This window comes from Balaenoptera borealis (genome assembly GCF_965194805.1).
Source record: "Balaenoptera borealis genome assembly, chromosome: 4".
NCBI lineage: Eukaryota > Metazoa > Chordata > Mammalia > Artiodactyla > Balaenopteridae > Balaenoptera > Balaenoptera borealis.
The window spans coordinates 2,187,501-2,213,197 of NC_138861.1; the positions used below are offsets into that span (position 1 = coordinate 2,187,501).

Genomic DNA, 25,697 nt, shown 5'->3' on the forward strand with positions numbered 1-25,697 from the left:
AGATTTAGGGGGTAGGAACGAGGCTCTAATACAACCTTCTCAGTGCACGTTTTAGCTTTCTTGTCGCGTCCTTAAGCTCTTTTAAATGAGGAAGGTGGCCAGTGGATCGTCCTGTATGTCCTGTTGCTGTTCTTCCGTGTTCCTGCTCAGTGACTAACCAGCAGCCCAACTGTCCATTTTCCTCTTTAATGACACGGTAGCTTGGGGGGGGATGTGGGCAGATCCCCGCTGTAATTGTGCTTTATTATTTGTAGTTCAGTTTGGCGCTGTCTGCTTTCGTTTGCTGCAAGCTTTCAGATAGAAGTAAACTTTTCAAAAGCAGCACCACCTTTCCTCTGGATACATTTGAAAACCTTAACATATGCTTTCTTTTTCTTTCTTTCCCTCCCACCTCTCATTTAAGATGACCTTGAACGACGCCATGAGGAGCGAGGAGAGGCTGTCAGTTACAGGAAGTACTGGAGGAAATGGACGTGTTATGACTCCAGGATTTCCAAAAGCAATGCATGCTGTCCCTTACGTGAGTCCTGGCATGAGAATGAATGTCAGTGTGACTGATATCTCGTGATTGATAAGAACCTTTTGAGTGCCTTACACAATGGTTTTCTTGTGTGTTTATTGACAAAGTGGTGAGAGGCATCCAGTATCTTGAAGACTTTTCTTTCAGCCAAGAATTCTTAAATATGTGGAATTCATCTTGAGTTGTAAGGAATGGTCACCTAAAAACACAACATCCTTTTCTACTCCAGTTCCAGACGAAGCTTGGTGGACACGCACAGCTACCATGGAAGTACTCTAATTTCACTGACGTCTTTGTACAGACAACAAATCCGTTTCTGCAGCCACTATTGTTAGTCTCTTGATTCATAATGACTTAAGCACACTTGACATCAACTGCATCAAGATGTGACATGTTTTATAAGAAAAAGAAAAAAAGAACATTTAAACTTAAAAAAATATTTTTAGGTATTTTCACAAACAAACTGGCTTTTCAATAAATTTGCTTCCATATTGGTTGAATAAGACAACAACGATTAAACTGAGTGGGACGTGATTATAAAGGCTTTAGGTATGAGTTACATATTTTTCAAAGCCAAATATGTACATGTTAAGGAAAGAAAAACAAAGAGAAGATTCAAATCTTGTAGTAATTTAATATTGTTATTAAAACTTTAATGTATCCGATTCTTTAACATTTGGTGTTAATGTAAAATTACTTGGCAGTGCTTGACATTTGAAATAAACACTTTTCTATTGTTTTATTTGCAAGTGGTCCAATTAATTTTGCTTAGCTACAGTTTGGTCATCAATCGAGTTCAAAGACACTATTAAATTGTTAGGTTCCCAGAGAAATTTGCCCCCTTTTAAGAAGGCCGGGTGGTCCTTAAAGTATAAACTTGTCCCCAGATAAAATCTGAACCTGTTTTTAAGTATGTCTTATCATATGTAAAGAAATATTTAGCATAAAGCATTTAATCTCTGTAGGTAAATGCTAATAGATTTTAAAAACTAATATTAAAAACAAATATCAGAGTATGTGAGGTTCTGTTTTAAAGTGTTTGAGCTGACAGAGAGAAGTATTAGTTGTAAATGAAGTTAGAGATGCCCTGAAAGTAGATAGATGCCCATTGATCAAATTCCGTAAACTAAATCTGAGTTTTTGCTTTTAAAGTTGTAAGAGCTGTCATAAATCTTACATATTACGAAAACTTTAAGCACTTTTGAGTCAGCTGCAATATAGTTTCTTCCCATTGCCATCAATATAAACAACCCTAATATATATATTTTTTATACTTATTCCTCAGGTGGAATGGCTATTTTAAAATGCCCAGTGTGGATAAAACACATTTCTGTGACTTTTGACTAAAGAACTTATATTTCTCTAGTTAAGAAATTTAAAGGAGCTATCTTTCCCTTCATAAAAGACCATTTATTTCCACTGAAGCTCTCTAAAATAAAATTAATTTAAGGTTTTAAATGATTATTAACATTCAATAGTTATTTTTAATATTTTTATTCTTGCTATTTCTGCAAGTACGCCTTTGTGTAGCACTTGGTATTTTACTGAGTGCCTTGAAAACATTCTTATTTATTATATATCACAGAAGGGAAAGAGAAATGTAGGGTCTAATAGCAACCACTTGCATGGACCATGGTGCCGTGAGGTATCATGATGTTCTTCCCTAAATTTAGCTGTCCCTAATCACAAATTCCAAGATAATACAATATAATTTTAGTGCATTTCTCCTCATCAGGAATGTTGGAGGTGCATTTTAAGTTTAAATCAGTCATCAATGCTGGAATGACCAAATTGCAGACTAATTGTTTTCCATATTATACTTAAAATGAGTTTTTAAAAATGAAAAAGATGACTATATACAATCAATGCTATTTATTGTACCTCTGGGCCTACTCTTCTAAAAATTGTAGCTTATCAATTTTTCTCTGTCAAGCTTGAACTAATGTAAATACTTGAAATAATGTAAAGTTATATTTTCATGTTTTTATAGATACAACATGACAAGAATACATAATGTAAGAGTATTTCAACTATGGATAATGTTGACTGGATAATGCACATCTCAGTTACAAGCAGTAATCATAGTATAATATCCATGTAACGGTGCATCAATATATTGCTATATAAATATGTCTGTGTGCATCTAAGTGAAAAGTGGTCAAACAAGAGTGATGACAGCTGTCTAAAGGTTTTTAAAATTCATTTTATATAAAAACTGTTATGGAAAGACCAAAATGTTTATGAACTATTCTTATGTAAATTTACAACTGTCCTTTACTGTACTTTTTTGTTTACAGTATATGGTACCTTATTTTCTGCTGTGTTAAGTGGGTGTCAGACTCCAAGGAGACATACACTTTCTACAACTTCTATTGAAGATATTGGAATTTCCAGTTTTTCATGTGTACTCTGTCAGAAAATGCTTTTGATTTTATTTTTAAATCTAACATCAGATGGCTTTTTCGGAGTGTTGTAAAATCTTCAATCATACATAAAACATGTTCTTACAAAAGGCAATGATCTTTATTTATTTTTACTTGTTAGTTCTTAAAACTAGTAATAATGAGAAACCGAAAAAAGGTACCTAAATGGATTCCCAAACAAACCCAGGTGTTTCTACTCAACAAGGACATCCTTTGCTCAGTTTATACATCAGCTCGGTACAAATATAAGAAAAGAAAAATAACTTTTTTTTAAGCTGAAGTGATTAACATTTTCAACATTCCAAGCTTACAGTCATTAAGTGCTTTGGGCATATGCAGAAATATTACTATTAATTAATTTTATTTCTCCTTTGGCACTGTATGTTGTCAGCTCAGCTGCTGTCATAATGGTATTAAAAAGCAGAAAGGTGACTTGCTTTAAAAATTCCACAAGGTAACACATTTCCCAGCTTACATGTTTCAACAAAGTTTTCATCTCTTGCTTTACTGAAAGAGAGTATTGATGAGAAACTAAAACTCTTGCAGTTTTGATTCTCTTTCTACAAAGGTGATCATTTTAATATTTAGGCGGTACTCTTTAGGTATATTCTAAAATTAAGGCATTTTAGTTCTTCACAATTGCACGTTAAAATTTCTTGTATAGAGTTTTGCGGTTTGAATATATTTAATGTTTAAAAGTAGAGTATACCAATGCATCTGCTTAAAAATACAGTAATCTTGATATTCTGCCATCCTGAGTTCGCAAATTCTGTAAATATTTTGGTGGTCGTGGTAGTAAATTGAGCAAATGAAGGGAAGCATTAGCAATATAATAACCCTACAGGATGATTTTAATACAACACCTTGACACTGCCATTAAAGAAAACACTTACTGAAACTAATTAGAAAACAATACAATGTGGTTTCTTCCCACTTTTCTATTTCCTATCTCATCATATCCTAGCCTTATCAGCCCAGTAAACTTAAACAAAACTCAAGTATCACTTCTACCTTAAAATGTATTTGCGGGTCTTTAAACCTGTTTTAGGCTGGATAAGAGTTTATTTATTGCACTTTGAGAACCTGCTAGTCTGTTGTGTGAAATCCTCATGTAATTCAGGCAAATATTCCATTTTCTTCTAATTCAAATGAAATAGGTAGGTGTATGGATTGAATTAGTCGCATACATTCTCTATTGCCAACTTTAACTGATGGTGTAAGGTTTGTTAGTAATATATTATGAACTTGGGAGAGTGTATTGGTTAAGTTCCACAAGTTTTATATGAACTCTAAATAAGCTTATTAAAGGAAACAGAATGATGTAAATATCTGTTTAAAAGTAGAGTAAATTTTGTGTAAAGTGTTCCAATATTTAAAATTGGTTTATTTTTAATCTCCAACATGAAAAATGGGTAAGTATAAATGAATCATCAAGATATTCTGAATGAGAATTTGGGGTTGTATTAAATGGTTTGTGACAGTTGTATCAAATTTTTTAAAAGGAAGGATTCATTCTCTCAATGTGTGGGTTTGGTAAGACCATGACACTGGGAATTCTATTGGCTACTGATCAATAAATTCTCTATTTCTGTGTTTCAAACAAGAACAACTCATAGATAGTATATGGCACTCTAAGTACATGAAAGTTCAAACATACTTATGTATAAATGAAGATATGCAAGCACAGACTAACACAAATGACCTCATATCCAATGCAGGTAGGAAAGTGCCTGGAATAAATCTGGATCATAAGATTTTGTGTCTGTGTTTTATATCTTGTTTCTATTCCTTTCACCATTTTACATTCTCTTCCTGCCCTTACGTACAACTGCAATTTTTCATATGTTATACTTCGAATGGTATCCAGTTTAAACATTTCATTCATCTTGCCTTTTGGCTTTTATTCCGTGGTATCCCATCTATTTCTGGCTTGTCTTTCCTGAGAGATTTTGCTTTGAGAGCACTTAGAATGCAGTTCATTTTGTCAAAGACAAGACTGACAGTCTCAGAGTCTTCTTAATAACCATAAAAATGACTAAGAATTTCTGGAGTGAAGTAAACATTTCCTGCTCAGCTCTATTTCTGCATCAACCACATATTCTGATCCAACAATTGCAAATTTGTAATATTCCTCCATGTACTTAAAGAGCCCCACAATTTACAGAGTTTCTGTAGGAAAAGGGAGGCTCTTCAGTGAAGCAGGAAGAGTGAGAACTCTATTTTTAATATGTTTGCGCATCAGAATTCCTTTTTCAAGTCACTTTAGAATGAACACGAGCCGATTCTCTATTTTAACTCCACCCTCAAGCACTTCCAGATTATTTTTTAATTGCCTTTTTTCCCCACTAGGTAAAAGTCAATTTTGATACAATAAGTCCCCTCTATACGAGCCTTCAAGTTGCGAACTTTCAAAGATGCGAACGTGTGTTCACATGTCCGATCACGTAGGTTAGTTCACGTGTCTCGCGTACGTTGTCACATGTGTGTGTCCGCTACAAGTGGTTGTGCTGTTGTGTACTTTGCTGTACAGGACTGTATAGAGTACAGTAGTACAGTATCTTTATTTCAAGATCAGAATGTCTGGAAGCAAGTGTAAAAGCAGCGGTGGTGTAAGCTGGTACTTTTCAAGGTACTGTACTGTAACACTAAAAATGTTTTCTTTATTTTGTTGTGCCTGTTTGTTATGTATTTTTTGTGGGAAAAGTATTATAAACCTATTACAGTACAGTACTATATAGCCGATTGTGTTCATTGGGTACCTGGGCTAACTTGGTTGGATTTATGAACAAATTGGACTTACAAATGTGCTCTGGGAACAGAACTCGTTCCTACGTAGGGGACTTGCTGTATTTCAGAACCAAGTTCCTTTGCGGAGATGCATAAACTCACTGTTACTTCATTGGATATGCCTGAATTCACTGAATGAATTTGGTCATTTTTCTTTCTTTTTCTTTCCCTTTCGGGTTCATGGGCCAATTTCATTTTATTGTAAGTTGGAATGTGGGGCAGTGGATTAAGCAGTTGCGAGGGACTCAAAACCAGGATTCTAGCTTTCCCCGCCCTTGTTGCACGTCTCCCTCTGTCTCTTGTCTTCTCACCTGGAGGATGTGGATACTAGGACTGTCTCCCTGGATGAGGAAAGGAAACGTAATATGATCACTTAAAACATAAGGAAACATTGTCTCTTCTTTAAAAAGTGGTCTAAAGAAATAAGTTCATGCATTGGGGTGCCACTTGGTGCAGAAAAACGTTTTGGTATTCAGTTCCAAATTTGTTTTATCATCCTAAGACATTAGAAAGGCAGTTCTAGCCTATGACATTCATTCACTAATTCGGTTCATTCAGTCTAACAAATATTTATTGAATGTATCTGAAAAAATAGAAACTGAAGGCAAGGGCTAAACTGGAAACCTCTTTTCTGATGATTAAGTATGTTTTCTTTAAAGGGTGTAGACTTTGATCCCGTTCACTTAGAAATAATCTGAGTATATGGGTAACTCTGACAATTAAGAGTTATATATTTCTGTCCAACAAGACATTCAAACTTTAATTTAGAGTAGCTATCTGATGACAGTCACCAACGATCTCATTAAATATAGACTCAAAATATTTTCCTCTCTCAAAAAAATCTTAGGTTTCATCAACTGTGCTTGTCCATAAATTTGTTTGACAACCAATCAATATTTCTATCTCTGTTTTCAAAGAGTCAAGTTAAATCCATTAACAAATACCACAGTTTGGTAGTTCTAAATTGTTGCCACCTGAAGGGCTAAGGTATATCTCTAGAATCTATTTCTTTGGATAAGAGTTTATTCAAATATCATTCAATATATTGGGTTGGCCAAAGAGTTCGTTTGGTTAATGAACACGTTGTTCAATAAAGTTCTTGGTGAACATGAAAAATGTGTCTTTTATTTTTACTTAAAACCAAACGAACTTTTTGGCCAACCCAATCTTTTTGGTCAGCAGCTAAATAGCATCTGACATTTAAACTGCAAAAATAATTAAAGAAAAATATTTTAAAACAAGCTGGTGGGCTTCCCTGGTGGCGCAGTGGTTGAGAATCCGCCTGCCAATGCAGGGGACGCGGGTTCGAGCCCTGGTCTGGGAAGATCCCACATGCCGCGGAGCGACTGGGCCCGTGAGCCACAACTACTGAGCCTGCGCGTCTGGAGCCTGTGCTCCGCAACCAGAGAGGCCGCGATAGTGAGAGGCCCGCGCACCGCGATGAAGAGTGGCCCCCGCTCGCCGCAACTAGAGAAAGCCCTCGCACAGAAACGAAGACCCAACACAGCCATAAATAAATAAATAAATAAATAAATAAATAAATAAATAAAATAAAGTGAAACCTTTAAAAAAAAAAAAAAAACAAGCTGGTAATTTCTTAACTGTAAGCTGGCCAATTGAGAATTTATTCATGAAAATTCTTAAAATGAGTATTACAACTTATCATTTTAAAATGTTATTTAAACATTTACATTAAATCACACCTAAATTCATTGAGGGTATTTTATTTTGGATGGAAGGCGTTTTGGAGGAATCTGCCCTTTTGTTGAATTTCCTAAACCAAAGAAAAATATGTGTTACATTTAAGAATTTATGTGTTATGGTCATGGTATTTTAATTATCACCCATTATATTGCCAATATTAATAGATAAGAAAGTCCATTTGGTAAGACTCAGAACCAAAATCAATTATAAATTAATGTAAGCATGATTTCTATTTCTTTCTCTTTTTGACATAATATAATGAAGTTTAGAGGTTTTTCATGTAAAAATCACCTTCTCCCCCTCAAGAATTTTGTGTTACAAAAAAAAACACCAAAAAAACCCCATGCTTATTACAATTTTAAACTATTGAATATTTGACCCATATCTAAAAGCACTTTTGTGTAAATATTTACAAATTTACAAGGAAATAGCCTCATGAAAATGATTTGCAAGGTTCTTGAGGTACTTATGAAAATGTAAATCTGTAGTACTCTGAACTATATGCTCTTGCTTTGCCTGTGTCTTTCTCCCTCCCACCATCCCTCCCTCCCCAAATTAGACTTGTCTTGTTCTCTCAACTATCAGAGAACAATTTTACTGAAGTCTAAGTCATGAATGGCAGTCGCATGTGACACTGAGTTCTACGTGATTCTGAGATCACAGAGAGCATATCAATCTTTACATAGCCTTCTTGCAAATATGTGCCTTAGTTCTCAGTGAGGTTTGGCATGGATAATCAGTGTGAAGCTTGTCATCTTTATTTGGGGTTCTTTTTAAATTAAAATGCATTCTTGGATTTATAACTATACTTAGTCTGTGTCTTAGAAGCCTGTCAAGTCTGTTTTATGTGCATTATCCTGTCAGCTCTTTGTGTTCAAGAGATAAGCATGTCTTTGTTCATTTTTATTTAATATTGTTTGTGTTTCTCTGTGTGTGTATGTTCATGTGTGTATTAAAAATATCCCACATCCTCTATAGCATTTATTCTGCTAATTATTTATAACATTGTTAACTTACCTTCCGAGTTTTTTTAACTCAAAAAAATATTCAGTGGATTGGAGTGAATTATTATGGATATTTTAAAGGGATTTTCGAAAGAAAATTAAGCAACTAGTTAGGTACGACATATGAATCAAAGTAACTAAATCAAGCCCCAATTTATGTCTTGCTGTTTTTTATTTAAAATTTATTTTAAAGTATTTGATTCTTCAAAATTTAATTTCCAGTGTTCGTACTTCATAATTAGTTGTGAAGTTGAAACATTTTATGGGAAAGAATTTTGGAGTCATGTTTACACTGTGCCCTCTCTTCCGCATTTTCTTCATCAAAAAAACAATAACTTATGGTGAATAAAATTGTGCTTCAATATCTGGAAATAGCTTCCTGGAGTTAGGAAAAAAGAATATAGCCCAAGTATCTGAATAACAGTTTCCAACATCAAAGGATAATTAGTTACCAGTATAAGTTTCAAAGAGCCTGATGATCTTCAGGACAGAGGAGTTAAGTCATCAGTCAGCTGTGCAGAGCTGGTAAAGGCCAAGCCAGGATTATAATCCAGGGCTGATTCCTTACCCCCATCCTTTTGTCCCCATTCATCAGATGGGATCTCTTTAGTTCTCAGACAAACAGCTGAATATCTGAAGAGTAAGAAAGCTAAATCCAGAAGGACTTTTTTGGGGGGGTAATTATTAGTTTACCTTTGAATTGAGATGCACTCTTGTGATTGGGTTTGTATCCAGAAATGAAACTTACTCTGAGCAAGACAGTTGCATAGAACCGGCCGGAAAAACAGCGTGACAGTTCATAGAAAGACCATTTTAAATGTTTTTGCCATAGATTTTTTTAAAGTAAATACTTACATTTATTTTTCTTGCTGTCTTAAATATTTATGAGGAGAACAATTTTTCAGTCTAATAATCTGGAAGGAAATACACATACTTGTCTTTGATTAGCGGCTGTCCTTAAAACCATTTTTGAAAAAGGTGGCATTATAAATACAAACATAAATTGCCATTATTACATATTAATTAGCTTCTAGAAAATGTAAAAACATTTTGCAAATAAAAACTTGAACTGGTTAAAAACCTAGATTGAGTATACAGTGTCAAATATGCATTTTAATGTTTATTTTTAATATGTATATAAAGATAGTGTTCAGCTCTATAAAATAATAAAATACTAATATCTGGGCTTGTAGTTTACACAAAACTTCTGCATATAAAAGTGTATTATTTTTACAGTAATGTGTGCATTTCAATGCATTTTCATGTTTAATTTTCAGGTTTACATTCATTATTTATGCATTATCATATTATCCCTCTTACCATGTTTTCTTTCCCAATACAATGGCAAAACACGAAAACATTTTCACAGACATAAAATTTATCATTAATGACTGAAAAGCGTCCACGGTTTACTATTTTCACTTTCTATTTCACCTTCATGTATTGATAACGTGCCTTTTCCACTTGGCCAGCTCTCATTCCCAGGTATCTGCACGATCATGATTGGCCTTTTTATTTCCCCATCCTTATCAAGAAGACTCGACAAAAATCGTTCTGATACGTAATTTAGCATAAACCAAGTAATCTCTCAGGTAGCCTGTGAAGATTTCCCTTTCTTGTAGCATGTAACCTGGATCCCCTCACACCCCCTGGACCCCAAGTAAAGCTGATTAAGTGCTTTTGCGTTCAAATGCTGTACCTAGTGGAAATTTCTCTAATACAACAACGATGCTATATTTTCAGTGAGTTGCTTAAACATCTACTTGCTTTATGATAGTGTGAGCTTCCCGAAGGCAGGGAGTAAATATGTCTTATTCGTCTTTGAGTACTTAACGCTGCTTCAAAATAATGGTAATGATGGCTTACACTGACAAAGCACATATTCTGTTCAAGGCATCACACTAGGACACACATACTACAGTTATTCTCATTTTACAGGCAAGGAATCTGAGGCACAAAGACACAGAGAGGTAAAATAATTTGCTCAGAGTCACAGAACTAGTAGGAGGTGGAGGCAGGTCTCTATGGGGGCACGTGTAACCCTCGCATGCGAAGATACAGGTCACACAGTAACGCCATGTGATAAACATGTATCCTAAAAATAAAAATGAATTAAGGATTGCACTCTCCAAACACCCACACAGGGGCCTAAGAGCGGGCACTCGAACATCATGGAAATACATCACTGGATGTATATGAAGTGAGGAGGGCATTTAGTGAAGTCCCATGGGAGGGTAGGATGTGCAGTCAGAACTACATCACTTAGGCGAGGGTAACCTCCTGACGGATGTGGTCCAGGGATAACAGAGAATTGCTAAACTGCTGCATAAAGAGAGGGCATCACAGTAGCTTCTGTTTGGCTCAGTTTGGAGCCAAAGCACAATTGCTAAGGAAATGGAAACAAAACTCAACATAAATTATCCCTTTCTCCAAAGAAACTTTTTTAGAGCACATTATTTTTACATACTGCTGTTTTCTTTTTTAAAAAATCATATTTTATGACTAGATTCCTGCTAATTCCTAACTCAAAAGAAATTCATTTTGTTTTGACCATCTTTACAATAATTTCCTTTCAAAAAGGACTGTTTTGTTTCAATTTCTTCTTAGCCTCCTTCAGTGAATAAATCCTTACCAGCCACAATATGAATGTAAAATATTCCCGGGGGATTTTTTTTCCTTCTATCTCAATTATACTCTAATTATAGTCTCTCTCTGGAGACACCCATTTTCCCCTATAGATTTAACCATAATCTCTGCTGAGTTAACCAAATATGTGTGGTTAACCCTGCTCTCTTTCCTCAGTTCTAGATCTATTTATTCCACTGTCTAGTATACTTATTCATATCACTGATATTATTAATAATAATGGCTAATATTCATTGAATATCAATTAGCTGCCAGTCACTATTTTAAACATTTTACATATATCAATGCTTCTAATACAGGAACAATATGAGTTTAATATTATTGTCATATTCATTGTACCTGAATGAAATAAAGGCAAAAGAAATGACATAACTGGCCCTAAGCCTCAACTACAGCTAGAAATATCCAGGGTCACTTCAGTCTGAACAGACTCAAAACTGAAATTAATATCTTCTCAGTAAAAATTGCCCCACCCTCTGGTAAGTCCATTTCTGGTTGCAGGTGACCCTCAGGCTGCTACTGTAAATGTGAACATTCTTACATGTCGAAAAAACATATATCACTTTTTCACCATTTTTGTAAACGTAGGAGAAACGCTTTCAGGGCTGATCTTTTCCTCTTCACAATTCACGTTTATGAATATATACAAATACTAATCAAGGCATTTTGAACATTCATAAATCCAACAGAAAAAAAATCTCAAAATAGTCCTTAATACTTTCGTTCCTGAAATTGTAATTTATTTCATTTTTAACAATCAAGTGCTGTTCCTTGTGTTAAAAATCACACCTAGATTGTCTTATATCAGTGACCCAGAGGGCTCACGTTAACTGTCTGTGCCTTCGTTTAAATACATATTTACTGAATGAATGTTTATTGAATACGTATTGCATGACAGGCTCTATACTACACAATAATACAAGGTGCTTCTGGCAGTGAAGTTTCCTCTGTTTTATAGGAAAAGGCAAATTGCTCATGATTTTCTTTAAATGTCTTTACTTTCACTGCTCCCTCTCCTATATCTCAATCCCTCACTGTCTCCTTGTTCTGTTCCTGATTTTTCTGAGATGTGGATTTAAATTATTTGTTAATGCATCCAACACGTATTTATTGAACACCCCCTCCCATAGTCTGAAGATACAGTGTTGAATCAAACACACAGAGCCCTTGCCCTTTTAGAACCTCTGGTGTGATGGGTAAGAGAGATCTTTCACAATCGTCACAGGAAAAGCTGAGTCGTGAAGCAAAGGATGTTTCCTGGGAATGAGGTGGCCTGTCCAGTCTGAGTGGCCTGGGGAAGATGACATGGAAGATGAGACTTAGAAGATAAGTAAGTGGGAGGCGGGGCAAAGGAGAGAAAGTGATGGGGGACGAGCCTTTCAGGCAGAGGAGACAGTGGACAGCAAACCTTGGAAACTGGAAAACACCAGATAGGTCTGGGGCGTGGAGTACGAGAACTGGGGCAAGCTCTGTCCTGTGCACCGGCTTCAGCAGGCGCTCTCTACCCTATGCTTTCTTCTATTTTTTATTTTAAAAAATTTTATTTTATTTATTTTTATTTTTTACTTTATATATATATATATATATATTTTAATTGAGGTAGAGTTGATTTACATTGTTGTGTTAGTTTCAGGTGTACAGCACAGTGATTCAGTTACACACACATATACATCTATTCTTTTTCAAATTCTTTTATCATTTAGGCTATTACAGAATATTGCATATAATTACCTGTGCTATACAGTGGGTCCTTGTTTTTTATCTATTTTATATATATTAGTGTGTATATGTTAATCCCAAACCCCTAATTTTTCCCTTTCCAGTTTGGTAACCATAAGTTTGTTTTCTATGTCTGTGGATCTACTTCTGTTTCATAAATAAGTTAATTTGTATCATCATTTTTTTTTTTGAGATTCAACATATAAGTGGTATCATATGGTATTTGTCTTTCTCTGTCTGGCTTACTTCACTTAGTATGGTAATCTCTAGGTCCATCCACGTTGCTGTAAATGGCATGATTTCCTTCTTTCTCATGGCTGCATAGTATTCCACTGTATATATGCACCACTTCTTCTTTATCCATTCATCTGCCAATGGGCATTTAGGTTGCTTCCATGACCTGGCTATTGTAAATAGTGCTGCAATGAACATTGGGGTGCATGTATCTTTTCGAATTAGAGTTTTCTATGGATATATGCCCAGGAGTGGAATTGCAGGATCATATGGTAACTCTATTTTTAGTTTTTTAAGGAACCTCCATAATGTTCTCCATAGTGGCTGCACCAATTTCCATTCCCACCAATAGTGTAGGAGGGTCTGTAGCTCCTGAAGTATTTCATTTAGCAGCTACCCATCAGCAAGGGCTATGTTGCCTGCTCCCCAAAACATGGTGTTGCTTGAACAAAGGTGATATTCATTTGCTCCTTAGATCAGTCATCTTAGATAGAAGTCATGATGACAAGTGCGACTGATGAAGAGCCAGTGATAAACATGCCCATATCCTGGGAGATAGGAAGTGACAGAACCAGAACTCCCTGATCTCTGTATGTAACACGCCAGGCAGAATCGTGCCCTCGCTTTCCTATTCGGGTCAGAAAATGTCTTGTGCATGTGCTTCCCAAGTGGCGTTTCTATTTACCCTGGAATATATTTTTGTGTAACTAGAATAGATTGAAACACCTCTCCTCAATGGAGTTTTCCTTTTTGTTCATAAAAGGATCAAATGAATCTTTACACCTTCCCTTTTGGTAGTAAAAATATCTCAATTAGTTTCTTGAACAGAGATATTTTCTGCTGTTTTTTCAAGCTGGTTTTATCAAGAGAACTTCAAATGAAATGTATTTTTGACCATATAGACTCCTAGAGAAGATCCTGGAAAAATCCTATAATAAGAAATATTTTCAAGCATAAGCACATTCAGAGGGTTTGACTGTTTAATGAAGTATTTTTTCTGATCCTTCCCAAGCCCTCTACTGGGTGTTGTGGTGTGCTCCTGTCTGCAGAACCATGCCCTCTGTTCTCTCAAATGTTAATTATCTTTGCCATTGGAATTCAGGCTTTAGGCCATAATAATCCATGAAAAAGACTTACTCATGTTAAAGTCAAGGAGAATCTCTCATGTTGAATTGAGCCTACTGAGTTTTTATCAATGACAGCTCAAAATATAAATGTATTGGCTTTTATATAACTGGATCTATTTTTAAGTGTCAAAGGTAGTGGCAACTACTTCTACTGTGAAACTAATTAATCCATATTTGTATTATTTAACCTGTGCTGAATCAATCAGAAGGAACAAAATATTTATTAGAAATGATAACCTGGGATGAAAAGAGATAGTTTTGATTTCCTGTAAATTAATTCTTTGGTTTTCCAGATATAAGGCATTTCAGCTGCATCACGCCTTCACCAATTATATCTTTCATGGGACTGCTCTTCTGACTATATCATGTTCATTCATTCACTAATAGTTTTCACTCACAAATATTTATCAGGTGTTCAGTGTTCACCAAGCAGTGAAAATGGAGAGGTTGATGTTTACTGGGGGAGACAGACGTGTAAAGAGATAATTATAACACACTTTATGTAGTCATTCACCAAATATTCATTGCACACCTGTTAATACTAGGGCCATTCCGTGGAGCTGGAAATATGGAGGTGAGGAAAAATCTTGATAAAAGAAGTCTTTTTTTTTCATGGAGATTACTCTTTTAAGGAGAAGTGGAACTAAACAAATGGACAAATAAATATATCAAGTGATGATAAGTCCATGAAACAAAATAAAACAAGGTAAAGAGATGGCGAGTATTTGGGGGCTGTTATTTTTGAGACAGTAGTCAGAGAAGGCATGTCACCCCTGAAATCTGGGTAAAATCTGAGCAAAAATGTAAATGCAATGAGAATGTTTTGCAAAGGTCTAGATGATGAGTTGCATGCAGCGGTCCCTGGACGTATGAAGTGAGGCTGAAATAGCTTAGAAAATTCAGGGGACACTGGGGAAACAAGTGGCTTGAACACAGCAAGCTGGGAGACAGTAGTTAGAAATGGCGTCAGGTGTGCCAATGGTCCAAATCTCTCAGGGTTTGGGGTCATGTTAAGGACTTTGGATTTTATTAAATTGTGATGGGTGTCAACAGAGAATTTGGAACAAGGAAGTGACATGATGGAATTTATGTACAGAATGTCCCGGACTTACATTGGTCCAACTCATGATTTTTTTTTTTTTACTTTACCATGGCGTGAAAGCAATACACATTCAGTAGAAACCACACTTTGCATTTTGATCTTTTCCTGAGCTAGCCAGATATGATACTATCCTCTCCCATCGTGCTGGGCAACAACAGCTACCAGCCAGCCAATAACAAGGTAAACAGCAGATACACTTATAACCACTCTGTATGCAGACAGCCATTCTGTTTTTCACTTTCAGTACACTATCCAATCAGTTACATGAGATATTCAATACTTTATTTTAAAATAGTCTTTGTGTTAGATGATTTTTCCCAACCGTAGGCTAATGTAAGTGTTCTGAGTACGTTTAAGGTAGACTAGGCTAAACTATGACGTTTGGTAGGTTAGATGTATTAAATGCATTTTTGACCTGAGGTATTTTCGACTTAGAATGGGTTTATAGGGACTTAACCCCATCATGAGTCAAGGAAGATCAGTATTAAAATTGGCAGTGGTTCAAAATAATAATCACTAACCACTAATGAATGCTTACTTACTATGTGCAAACATGTGCACAGCACTTTATCTCAAATATCCTATACCATCCTCAAGTCACATCTGTGAGGTGGATTATATTATTTTCCTTATTTATCAAATGAAGAAACTTAGATGCAGAAATTGACTCCTACATGGTCATTGAGCTGGTGAATCTTTGAGCTGGTCATAAGGATTTGGTAAGTCTGACAGTAGATGCAAAGGGGTGTGAGCAAAAGCAAGCAGCTCAGTTAGAAGTTATTCTGAGAGTCTAGGTGAACCATGATGTCTGGGAGCGCTGTGAGATGTGAGTGAATTAGGGATAAACTCTGAAAATAAAGCTTCAAGGATACTGTGATGGATTGTATGTGAGGGTATAATCTTACCTACTAGCTGAATGGTGGTGCCATTTACTGAGACTTGAAATGAGAGGGGACAGGAAGAGTTTTTTTGTTTTTTTAAAAAAATATTATTTGTTTCATTCCTTGATTTTGTTTATTGGCTAGAGTGGAAAATCAAGAAATATTTTGATCATAGAAGTTTGAAATACGTAGACTCACAAGTGAGACTGTCAAGTGGGCACTTGGATATACTTCTGTTGAGATATCAAATTTGAGAATCATGGGCTAAAAGATTGCATTGAAAGCCATGGGAATGGATAAAATACCACCAAAGAAGTCTAAGTGTTGAGTCTTGGGCACTGTGATGTTTAGAAGTGAGAATTTGAGGATGAACCAGTGAAGAAGAATGGGAAGAGACAGCCAGGGAGGAGGGAGTAAAAGCAGCAGAGTCTGGTGTCCTGTAAGGAGACATAGTACAGGGGTATCAGGGAGAATGGGGCTGATGGGATTCCTATACCAGGTGACACCCAGGATGAGCCAGATAAGCCGAAGGTGGTCACACAAAGAAAGACACAAAGTTAAATCCCCTTAGATGCCTAAGCAAACAATATGTAAAATTAGTGCACATTGAATATCATGCTTTCATTATTCAGTGAGCACCAAAAACAACACCAAGTGTGTAAAGGTGCAGTATAGGAATTCACAACTAAAAGGTTCAAGAAACCTTTACTTACTGTGGTATCATGGTCACTGAAACAGGAGAGTTTTGCAAACCCCGAATTTCTTACGTGAATGAGATACCAGGGCAAAAAAAAAAAAAAAAAAGAAAAGAATTACAGTGGGTACTTTGTTATTAAAGTTCGTGGATGGAATCACACTAGCACCGAGTGTTTTGTTTCCTTCATATTAGTATGAAAGTAATAAACAATAAAAATGAAATTCAATTAAGCTGAAATTAGTTAAGCTGAGTATTTGCAACAATGCTGAGGAAGGGGGCAAGGTATGATTAAGAGCATGGGCTTTGGAAGCAGATGCATTGGGTTCACATCAAAAAAGAGCTCTATCACCTATTATGTGTTAGTTGGAAATTTATTTAATGTCCCTACTCTTAACACATCAGAGAAATGAAAATAATAATGTGACTTATTTCTCAGAGTGGTGACAATTACATGATAAAATGCTTTAAGGTACATAACAGTACTTGGCTTAAGGTAGGAACAACCTATGTTACTTTGCATTGCATCATATCAGGTTATAATATGAGCATTTCCTTATATCACTAGTCTGTGAAAACATTATTTTAAGGGCTTATGAATGAATACATTTACATAATTTCCTATCACTAGGCATGAAGTTTATTTCTAAATTGATGGTATTAATAACATTTCTCCAAGTATCATATTATATAAATCATTATCTACATCTTAGATTGGCATTTCTTTATAGGCGTAATTTCCTTGCTTCTATTTTAGACTATTATTTATATTTCATGAAACCAAATTACAATTTCACAATAGTAGCTATGGGCTCATCTCATTCATTTACTGATTTTTCTACCCAACATTCACCACAAAGAATCATAAATCATTATAATGTTCCTTTGTGCTACATTTTCCTTAAATTAATAGGGATAATGAAAGGGAAAGTCTACTGCAGCCAGAAAACTTCTAAAGTAGCATCTGAAGACTACTTATGTAGTCTTATGAAGCAATCTTAGCCTACATAGAAATTTACTTATGACAGAGGAAATCTCCCCCACTAAACATTTTAGGGTGTAGCATATATTTTGACCCTCTTTTCTTTGGGTAAACATAATATTCTTCAGGACATATGTCATGAAGACTGTGGCTTTTCTAGCTAAATGGTTGTGATATTTTAGGGGAATTATAGTCCAAAGAGCAGAGAGCCTTTTTCGCACAAAGCTAAAATGGAATGAATTGAATCTTTTTATAAGGTAGCTGTTGAAGAAAATGGAAATTCAATAGACAGAAAGATATCAATTATAAAAAGTATTTTAAATTTTTGTTATTGTTTTTAAACATGGCTCCTTTATTATTTTTTTAAAAAGATAATTGAATCAGGTATTGGCTTTCTGCAGGTGAGGTGTCTTTCTTTGAGCTGCTTCGGAAGTCATAGCGCTGTTTCCTCTCCCTCTGCTTGTGCCTTAGGATGGGAAAACAAAGAAGGTTTGTCAGAGGCCAAGCTCTCTGCACCTGACATGATCACTCTTCCCCAGACCAAGGTGATCTACCAGTGAGAGCATTCGCCGACCACTCTTCCTTCCTGTTTTTTATTTTAGTCACTGAAAGGAAGTTCTATAGAAAGGCAATAAAACTAACATTAATAGTGTAGAATTGACCTAATGGCAGATATCAGATATTATTCCTATACCCTTAAAATCCTTAACAATAGAAAGAAATTTCTATTTCTTTCAGTCGTGTGCACATAGAATTCTTTTCAACCCATACTCCCTGTAGAAAAATGAAGGAATTCTCTTAAAAGCATATGTGCTACTGAAAGCAAAACCAACTCAAAGTCAAAAGTTGTTTCAATTCCAGTTTCAAAACACTGTGCAGGGAGCTGGGATCTTCTCTTGGGAGGAAACAATTTTATCTTGGAACATTTTAATGATTGTGATATAGCTGAGCATGCGGTCTAGTGTGGGCGTCTAATTGCACCAATGAGGAAATCGGAAGGTGGATCTTGACACTTTAAAAAAAGATGCTAAATGTGATGGTCTGCTTCAAGTCCCCCGCAAACTGAAATTCTCAAGCAGAGTCTGGGTTGGGTAGAAAGAACCAGTGCTTTTGGTGGCTTACAGGCAGGCTAATGACAGATTTTCCTGCTAATTCTAGCTTTTGTGCACTACATGCTCTACTGTTCAGCTTGTCCTTGTAGGTCTTTATTATTCAATCTCGTCAAAGCAGCTAGGAAAAACTTAGAGGTGCATTGTTACCGAGGGTGCTGATGTGGAAACAAGCATACTGCTCTTTGGATTTGAACCTTGATTCTGCCATTCCGTCCCGGTGTGATATTGGGCAAATCCCTTCCCTACCTGAACGTCCCTTTCATCATCTGTGACATCATAACTTTAAAGACTACCTGGTGAGCTTATATGATGAGAAACAGATGAGGCTTTGTGTGACACCAGTACAAGCTAAGCTAAATATTGAGGTGTGATTCTTGACTCCCCTTCCCTCATAATCTTCCAATTCCTAAACCCAAGCCATCAGCAAGGACTGCCAACTCTGCTTTCCAATCATACTCCAAACCCATCCAACTCACTCTGTCTCCTCAGCTTTATCATGTCAGCCCAACAGCCGTCATTTCTCCCCTGAAGGACTGACTTAGCATCCTAAGTGGTTACTCTGCTGCCACTTATGCTTCCTCAGTCCTAGCATTTCACACATGGTCTCCAGACTGGACAGAGGGATCTCTTACAAATATAAATAAAATATCATATTTATCTCCTGCTTAAAATCCTTCAGTGAATTTCCATCTTATTCAGGCCTTTTCCCATGCAGGCCATTACAGAGTATTGAGTAGAGTTCCCTGTGCTACACAGTAGGTCCTTATTAGTTACCTATTTTATATATAGTAGTGTGTGTATGTACATCCCAATCTCCCAATTTATTCCTCCCCCCTTTACCCCTTGGTAACCATAAGTTTGTTTTCTCCATCTGTGACTCTACTTCTGTTTTGTAAATAAGTTCATTTGTACCCCGCTTTTTTAGATTTCACACATAAGTGATATCATATGATATTTGTCTTTGTCTGACTTCCTTCACTTAGTATGATAATCTCTAGGTCCATCCATGTTGCTGCAAATGGCATTATTTCATTCTTTTTTATGGCTCAGTAATATTCCATTCCACATCTTCTTTATACATTCCTCGGTCGATGGGCATTTAGGTTGCTTCCATGTCCTGGCTATTGTAAATAGTGTTGCAATGAACATTGGGGTGCATGTGTCTTTTTGAATTATGGTTTTCTCTGGATATATGCCCAAGAGTGGGATTACTGGATCATATGGTAGCTGTATTTTTAATTTTTTAAAGAACCTCCATACTGTTCTCCATAGTGGCTGCATCAACTTACTTTTCCACCAACAGCGTAGGAGGGTTCCCTTAGAAATATCTCATATTTTAAAAACTAGTACCAGTAAGACAATGTAGTTGTACTTACTTTTTTAATGTGTCAAATGTTAACGGATATTTGCATTGGCAGCAGATTGACAATTTTAACTTCAAATGTGAGTCTCACTCATCTTCAGTATCTGTTCTCAATATTCATTTCCAGAAGAATCTGAAGACAAGATGAATATAAGACAACACAAATATCCAACCAAATTTTTTTTCTGTAAAGATCACTATGCAGCGTCTTCCCAGATTGGCATGAAGGATTTTCCTATGTTCCTCCTGCAAGTATGAATATTATTAGTTGATTGACTTTAGCTAATGAGAAATCTTCCAAACTGAAGAGAACTAGAAGTAATATGTAACACCAAAATCAAAATGTTCTCTAACAAATCAGTTTCAATCACCGAGTCCTTGTGTGTCTTATTTCATAGATCTAGAAGAGTTATTTATTTGTTTTCACTTCCATTTATTCATTTCAGTCATCATTACATTATACTAAGATTTTCTTAATGTATAAATCATGCTGTCTTTCTACTCTAAACTCTTCCAGGCCTTTCCATTGCATTTAAGATAAAACTCTCAAATCCTAATTGTATCCTACAAAGTGCTGCAGGGTCCTTGGGCTTTCTTTTAAACATCACCCCCCCCCCCCCCCCGCCAGTGCTAGATTCCAGGCCCAGAGTCCTTCTTAATTCTCCTGTAAGATGCCATGGTCTTCCTTACCGCAGGGACTTGAAGCAGGCTAGATCCACTGTCTGAAACATTATTTTATCTACAGTTCAACTGCAGTGTACCCCTGGAGTGTCAACTTCATTGTAGCTGTTTCAAAGAAGCATCTCAGTCTAAATTCCCTTTCAATTATCTCTCATACAATGTCCCAATTTTTCTTCTTAGTTCACTTTCATAATTTTCAAATATATATTTGTTTCTGTGGCTATTTGATGAAGGTTAATCCCAAATTTGGGAAATAATAAGCAATGGTATCATTATATCCTCAACGCACATCACAGGGCTTGATCTATAGATGATAATCACAAGATAATTGTTAAATAAATGGATCCCTAGAGCAAGGATCTTAAGTGGAATCAGCACTATATGTACACCTACATCTATGTTTATACACACACTTGTGTGCACACGCACACACACGTACATACACATATATTGGTGACAAGGACTGTATCCAAGGAAACAGAGTCATGAGAATTTTTTAAAGATGTGATTCATCTATGAATCAGTAAGGATTAGTGCTCATTGTGAACCTGAGAGGACAATGCAAGGAACATGAGCTTTGGGAGGCTTAGCACATGTCTGAACTTATTACAACTCTCTCATCCTACCAGAGAGTAGAGAGTTTTTTCAAAAGAAAACCAGTCCGAGAGAGGCTAGCAGAAAAGGTAAATGGGTGAGGATGAGAACTTTGTCTGATCTCTTCTCCTGTTGCACAACCGTAGGGCTCTTCCCTTTCCATTGTCAAGATGGCTCATCAAAGCGCAATGGAATTGCACAGAACAAATGTGGTAACATAAGCAGCTACTGCCCAGTATGGAAATACTTCACAGAATAGAGTACCATTTTAACTTCCTAAAAAGAAATGCAAAGAATACTACTACAAATCAAATATAGGTACCAAAACTGAACTGAACTCAACTTCGAGCAAGAAAGTAATTTCTAGTTTTAGACCTACCTTAGTTACATGTGGGTAGTTTTGATCCCTTCATTCCTTAGATTTCTCACCTGCCTAAAGTAAAATAATGACAGTAATTTTAATAAGAACAATTTAATCTTTAACATTCAACGTTGTTGGAAATGGTGAGGCTTTCATATTGTATTTACAGCCTTCTTTAGGAAAGAATATGAACGAGAATGGTTTTCAAGTTGATACAGAAATTGAAATAGAACAGGGCTTTTAAAACCACAGAAAGAACAATATGTGAGAGGTAAATAACCTAATTGAGGAGTAACACTACTGCAGAGTTGAAAAACAAATTCTCACAGAAAAAAAAAAAAATGTATGTGAGGAGGAAAACAAAGAAAACACAGATTGATTACAAGTAGCAAATGACTTAAAAATTAGGTTAAGAAGAATTATTGAAAACTTACTGTACCCTAGGCAGTGCCTTGCTAGCTCAGACAAGCGCTGCTGCCCTCAAGCGGCTTACATGTCTCTAGGGAGAGAGATGTAAAAATATATTTGAATTCAAAGCTGCTGCCGGTATGGACAGCATACAATGTGTATATAACATATGGATATGTAACAGTGGTGTGAGATTATATTTCGATAGAGGCATTGAAAAGGTTTGAAGAAAAAGGGTCTTGATTTTATCTAGATAATAGAAAAATTTCAAGAAATGGTGTACTGAGCCGTAGGTATAAAAAAACTGGTGTGTGAAGAAAAACAGAATTTGTGCCGTCACATTGCTGCTTCTCAGATTCAAATCTTACACAACTGTCAATAACGTGCTGCTTAAAATAGATACTCAGAAACCTTATTTCCATTCAAAACACAACTGACTCCTATGTGTCGTTACATTTCAGCGCTGTCAGATTGTGGTTTTCTGTGCATTACGGGTTCAACTGTTAACATTACATGGTTAAATGGCAATAATAGTCTCTGTTTCAAATATATGGAGTCTCATTATGTAGATGGATTTGAAAATCTGTTTCCCCAGAAGATCATAAATAAGGAAGTGAAAAGTAATCAGAAGTGTTTAGGTTTACAATACAACACTGGCGCTGCATAACCATGGCGGTTGTAAGATTTTCTCTCATAACTTAAGGAAGAGAGCAGTTTTCTCTCTGGGCATAAGCCCTAGCTGGGGTAAGGTGACTGCAAACTGTGAACCTGTTAGAAAAAAAAATCATCTTAGGTACACGTGATGTACAATTATAATGACAATTGTAAGTCAGTTTTTTAACAACGTTATTGAAGTACAGTTGATTTACAATGTTGTGTTAGTTTCTGCTGTACAGCAAAGTGATTCAGTTATACATATACATATATATATTCTTTTTCATATTTTTTCCATTATGGTTTATCCCAGGATATTGAATATAGTTCCCTGTTCTATACAGTAGGACACTGTTGTCTATCCATTCTTTATATAATGGTTGGCATCTGCTAACCCCAAACTCCCACTCCATCCCTCTCCCACCCCTCGACCTTGGCAGTCACAAGTCTGTTCTCTATGTCTGTGAGTCTGTTTCTGTTTCATAGGTAGGTTCATTTGTGTCATATTTTGGATTCCACATATAAGTGATATCATATGGTATTTGTCTTTCTCTTTCTGTGTAAGTCAGTTCTTAATATCATGTACTTTATCAAGATAGTCAGGTCTAAGAATCTGCCAGTTTTAATGCAGGTTAACTAAATTCCTAATTGGCCAGGAGATCTTTCCTTCATCAGAGCTCTAATTCTTGTACTATAATTATATTTAAACGTATAATATTGATTTAATAGTAATTAAATATGTGTGACTATTAGGTTGCTTATAATTTGGTATCAGATTCAGGAAAAAGAGTTTCAGTTAACTGTTTTCTAGAAAGAATCCTAAAAATGTTAAGATGTTCTAGATTACACTATAGTGAGACCAACAGGTCTCAACCTCAGCCAACAGGTTAGCCTGCCATAGTTTCCTGGTTGCTGGTGAAAGACAGGAGACTCCTGGGTCGGAGACAAAGGACACTGCGCTGCTCTCTACAACAGCAGTGACCAGATGTGACCATGGGGCTGGCCGGATGATGCCCAAACACACAGTCGGTCTTATTATAGGCAAGGTGTCTCAGGCTTAGGAAACTCTAGTGAGCCTCGCATTTCTCAATGGACAAGCAGAGACAAATATTCTTACTTTGCAATAATATTGTGAATATTGTGCTAGATTGCAGTGAGTTCCGGGATAGCTTTTAAAAAGGTAAAATCATGACTCATGTAAAAATAAAATGAACTCTTGTCAAAAATTGTATTCAACTCATTAATTATAAGAAAGATGCTACGGATGGTCCAATGAGCATTTGAGGATTAGGTGTTTGTTGACAACTTAGCAAAGAAATGTCAGGAGTCTTGGGTTAGTTACAACACTGATTAATATCTGCTAGAACCATCAACTCTAATGTCTGGAATTATCAGTTTCACCAGACAGAAACAATTTGCAGACTGAACAGACAAAATCTACAGGTTAACTTCTGTCTCGATGGATTTTTTTAATCACCCCATCAATAGAAAATTAAGCTCTGTTGGACGCTCTGGAAATCACCAGGTAATCTCTTCTGCCTGTTTCCAATGTTCAGGTAGTTGAAGAGTGAATGAGAATTGGGGAAGTAACTGCATTGATAAAATTAATGTAGATTAATGGTGAGGGGTGGAAAATGTAAATATAGTGTTTTAAAAATTAAATTATTACTATTATCAAGCAACTAATATCAAATTTACATTTAATTTTCACCACAACTCTGAGGGGTAGTTTTCAGAGTTTCACCATTGTTCAGATTGTGAAACTGGGGCTTAGAATATAACTTATATTGAAAAGAATATCTTCCCCTCCCCGTTAGCTTTAAAGCGTGTTTAAGCGCAGTCATCTTAAAAGTAAAGTAACTTTCTGTGCCTCTACCTCTGCTGCTGCCCTGACTTGGGCCCTGGTATCATATCGCATAATTTTGGTCTTGGAGCCAGAGTGCATGAGGATGCGGATTCATGCGACCTGGCTCTGAGTTATGAAGCCTCATTGGGAAGAGAAAAGGAGGCGGGAGACCTTGCTCTTGCGGGAAAACTCATAATTGCTGTTCTTACGGCTGAGTTGGGGCAGCTAAGTGTCAATTCATAGTTGATTGTAGTAGCCACCTGCTTCTTGATGGCGTTTGTTGGTGGTGCTGCTTTGTGTTATTACTTTTACATTTGTTTATTTAAAGCAATTCTCAGTTGCCTAGGAGATGCCTTAACCAAGGCAAGCAGTTGGGATTTTCTATTGCAACAACAAAGGGAGAAGAAAAAGTGTGTAAGGACAAAGTCAAATTGGTATGCTTAAATGCTGAGCGTCGTTGGCTTCAATGACTATTTTCTTAATTTGAAAATGGATTATCTGCTAAGTGAGAAGATGCTGGTAAGAGTTGGAGATGTCAGACAGAACTAAGTTCTTCCAAGTGTGGGTCTCCCTCTTGAGTATATTGACCCAAAGCAGAGAGCCAAGGGGAGGACTCTCAGGAAACTTTCTTTTCAAGGCAGTTCAAAGAAGGAGGAACCAGAGAGCAAATGAAAGACAGTTTCATCGATCGAAGCAGAACCAGGGAAATGGAAGCAGAAGAATTTTAAGGTGTATCTGGCGGTGGCAGACAGTTGATGCAGGTGGAGTGAAATGTGTTTGACCATGAGTATGTTCTTAGCAAGAGTAGTTCTTGCAGTAGTGGGAAAGGAAAATAGATTTTTAAATTTTGATAAG

At 36.2% G+C, this 25,697-nt stretch overlaps 1 protein-coding gene and 1 long non-coding RNA gene across 8 annotated transcripts in view; one reads left to right on the plus strand and one right to left on the minus strand.

The window, feature by feature from the left end:
• The window catches only part of GRIA2 (glutamate ionotropic receptor AMPA type subunit 2), a 164,530-nt gene extending 161,493 nt beyond the window's left edge, over positions 1-3,037 (plus strand). For 3 of the 7 annotated variants that reach the window (XM_082391325.1, XM_082391326.1, XM_082391331.1), the window contains 2 exons: positions 404-520; positions 750-3,037. In XM_082391325.1, the coding sequence (XP_082247451.1) occupies positions 404-520; positions 750-863 (231 nt within the window). In that variant the 3' untranslated portion in view covers positions 864-3,037. Of the gene's footprint in view, positions 12-403 lie in introns of all 7 variants that reach the window. The other 4 variants (XM_082391329.1, XM_082391330.1, XM_082391327.1 and 1 more) reach the window with 2 other exon arrangements.
• On the minus strand, positions 2,769-22,269 carry LOC309628372. Its single transcript, XR_014244462.1, has 2 exons — positions 7,314-22,269; positions 2,769-6,972 (listed from the first exon to the last, which is right to left on the minus strand). It is a non-coding gene; the product is annotated as an uncharacterized lncRNA (long non-coding RNA).
• Between the last annotated feature and the right edge of the window lie 3,428 nt (positions 22,270-25,697).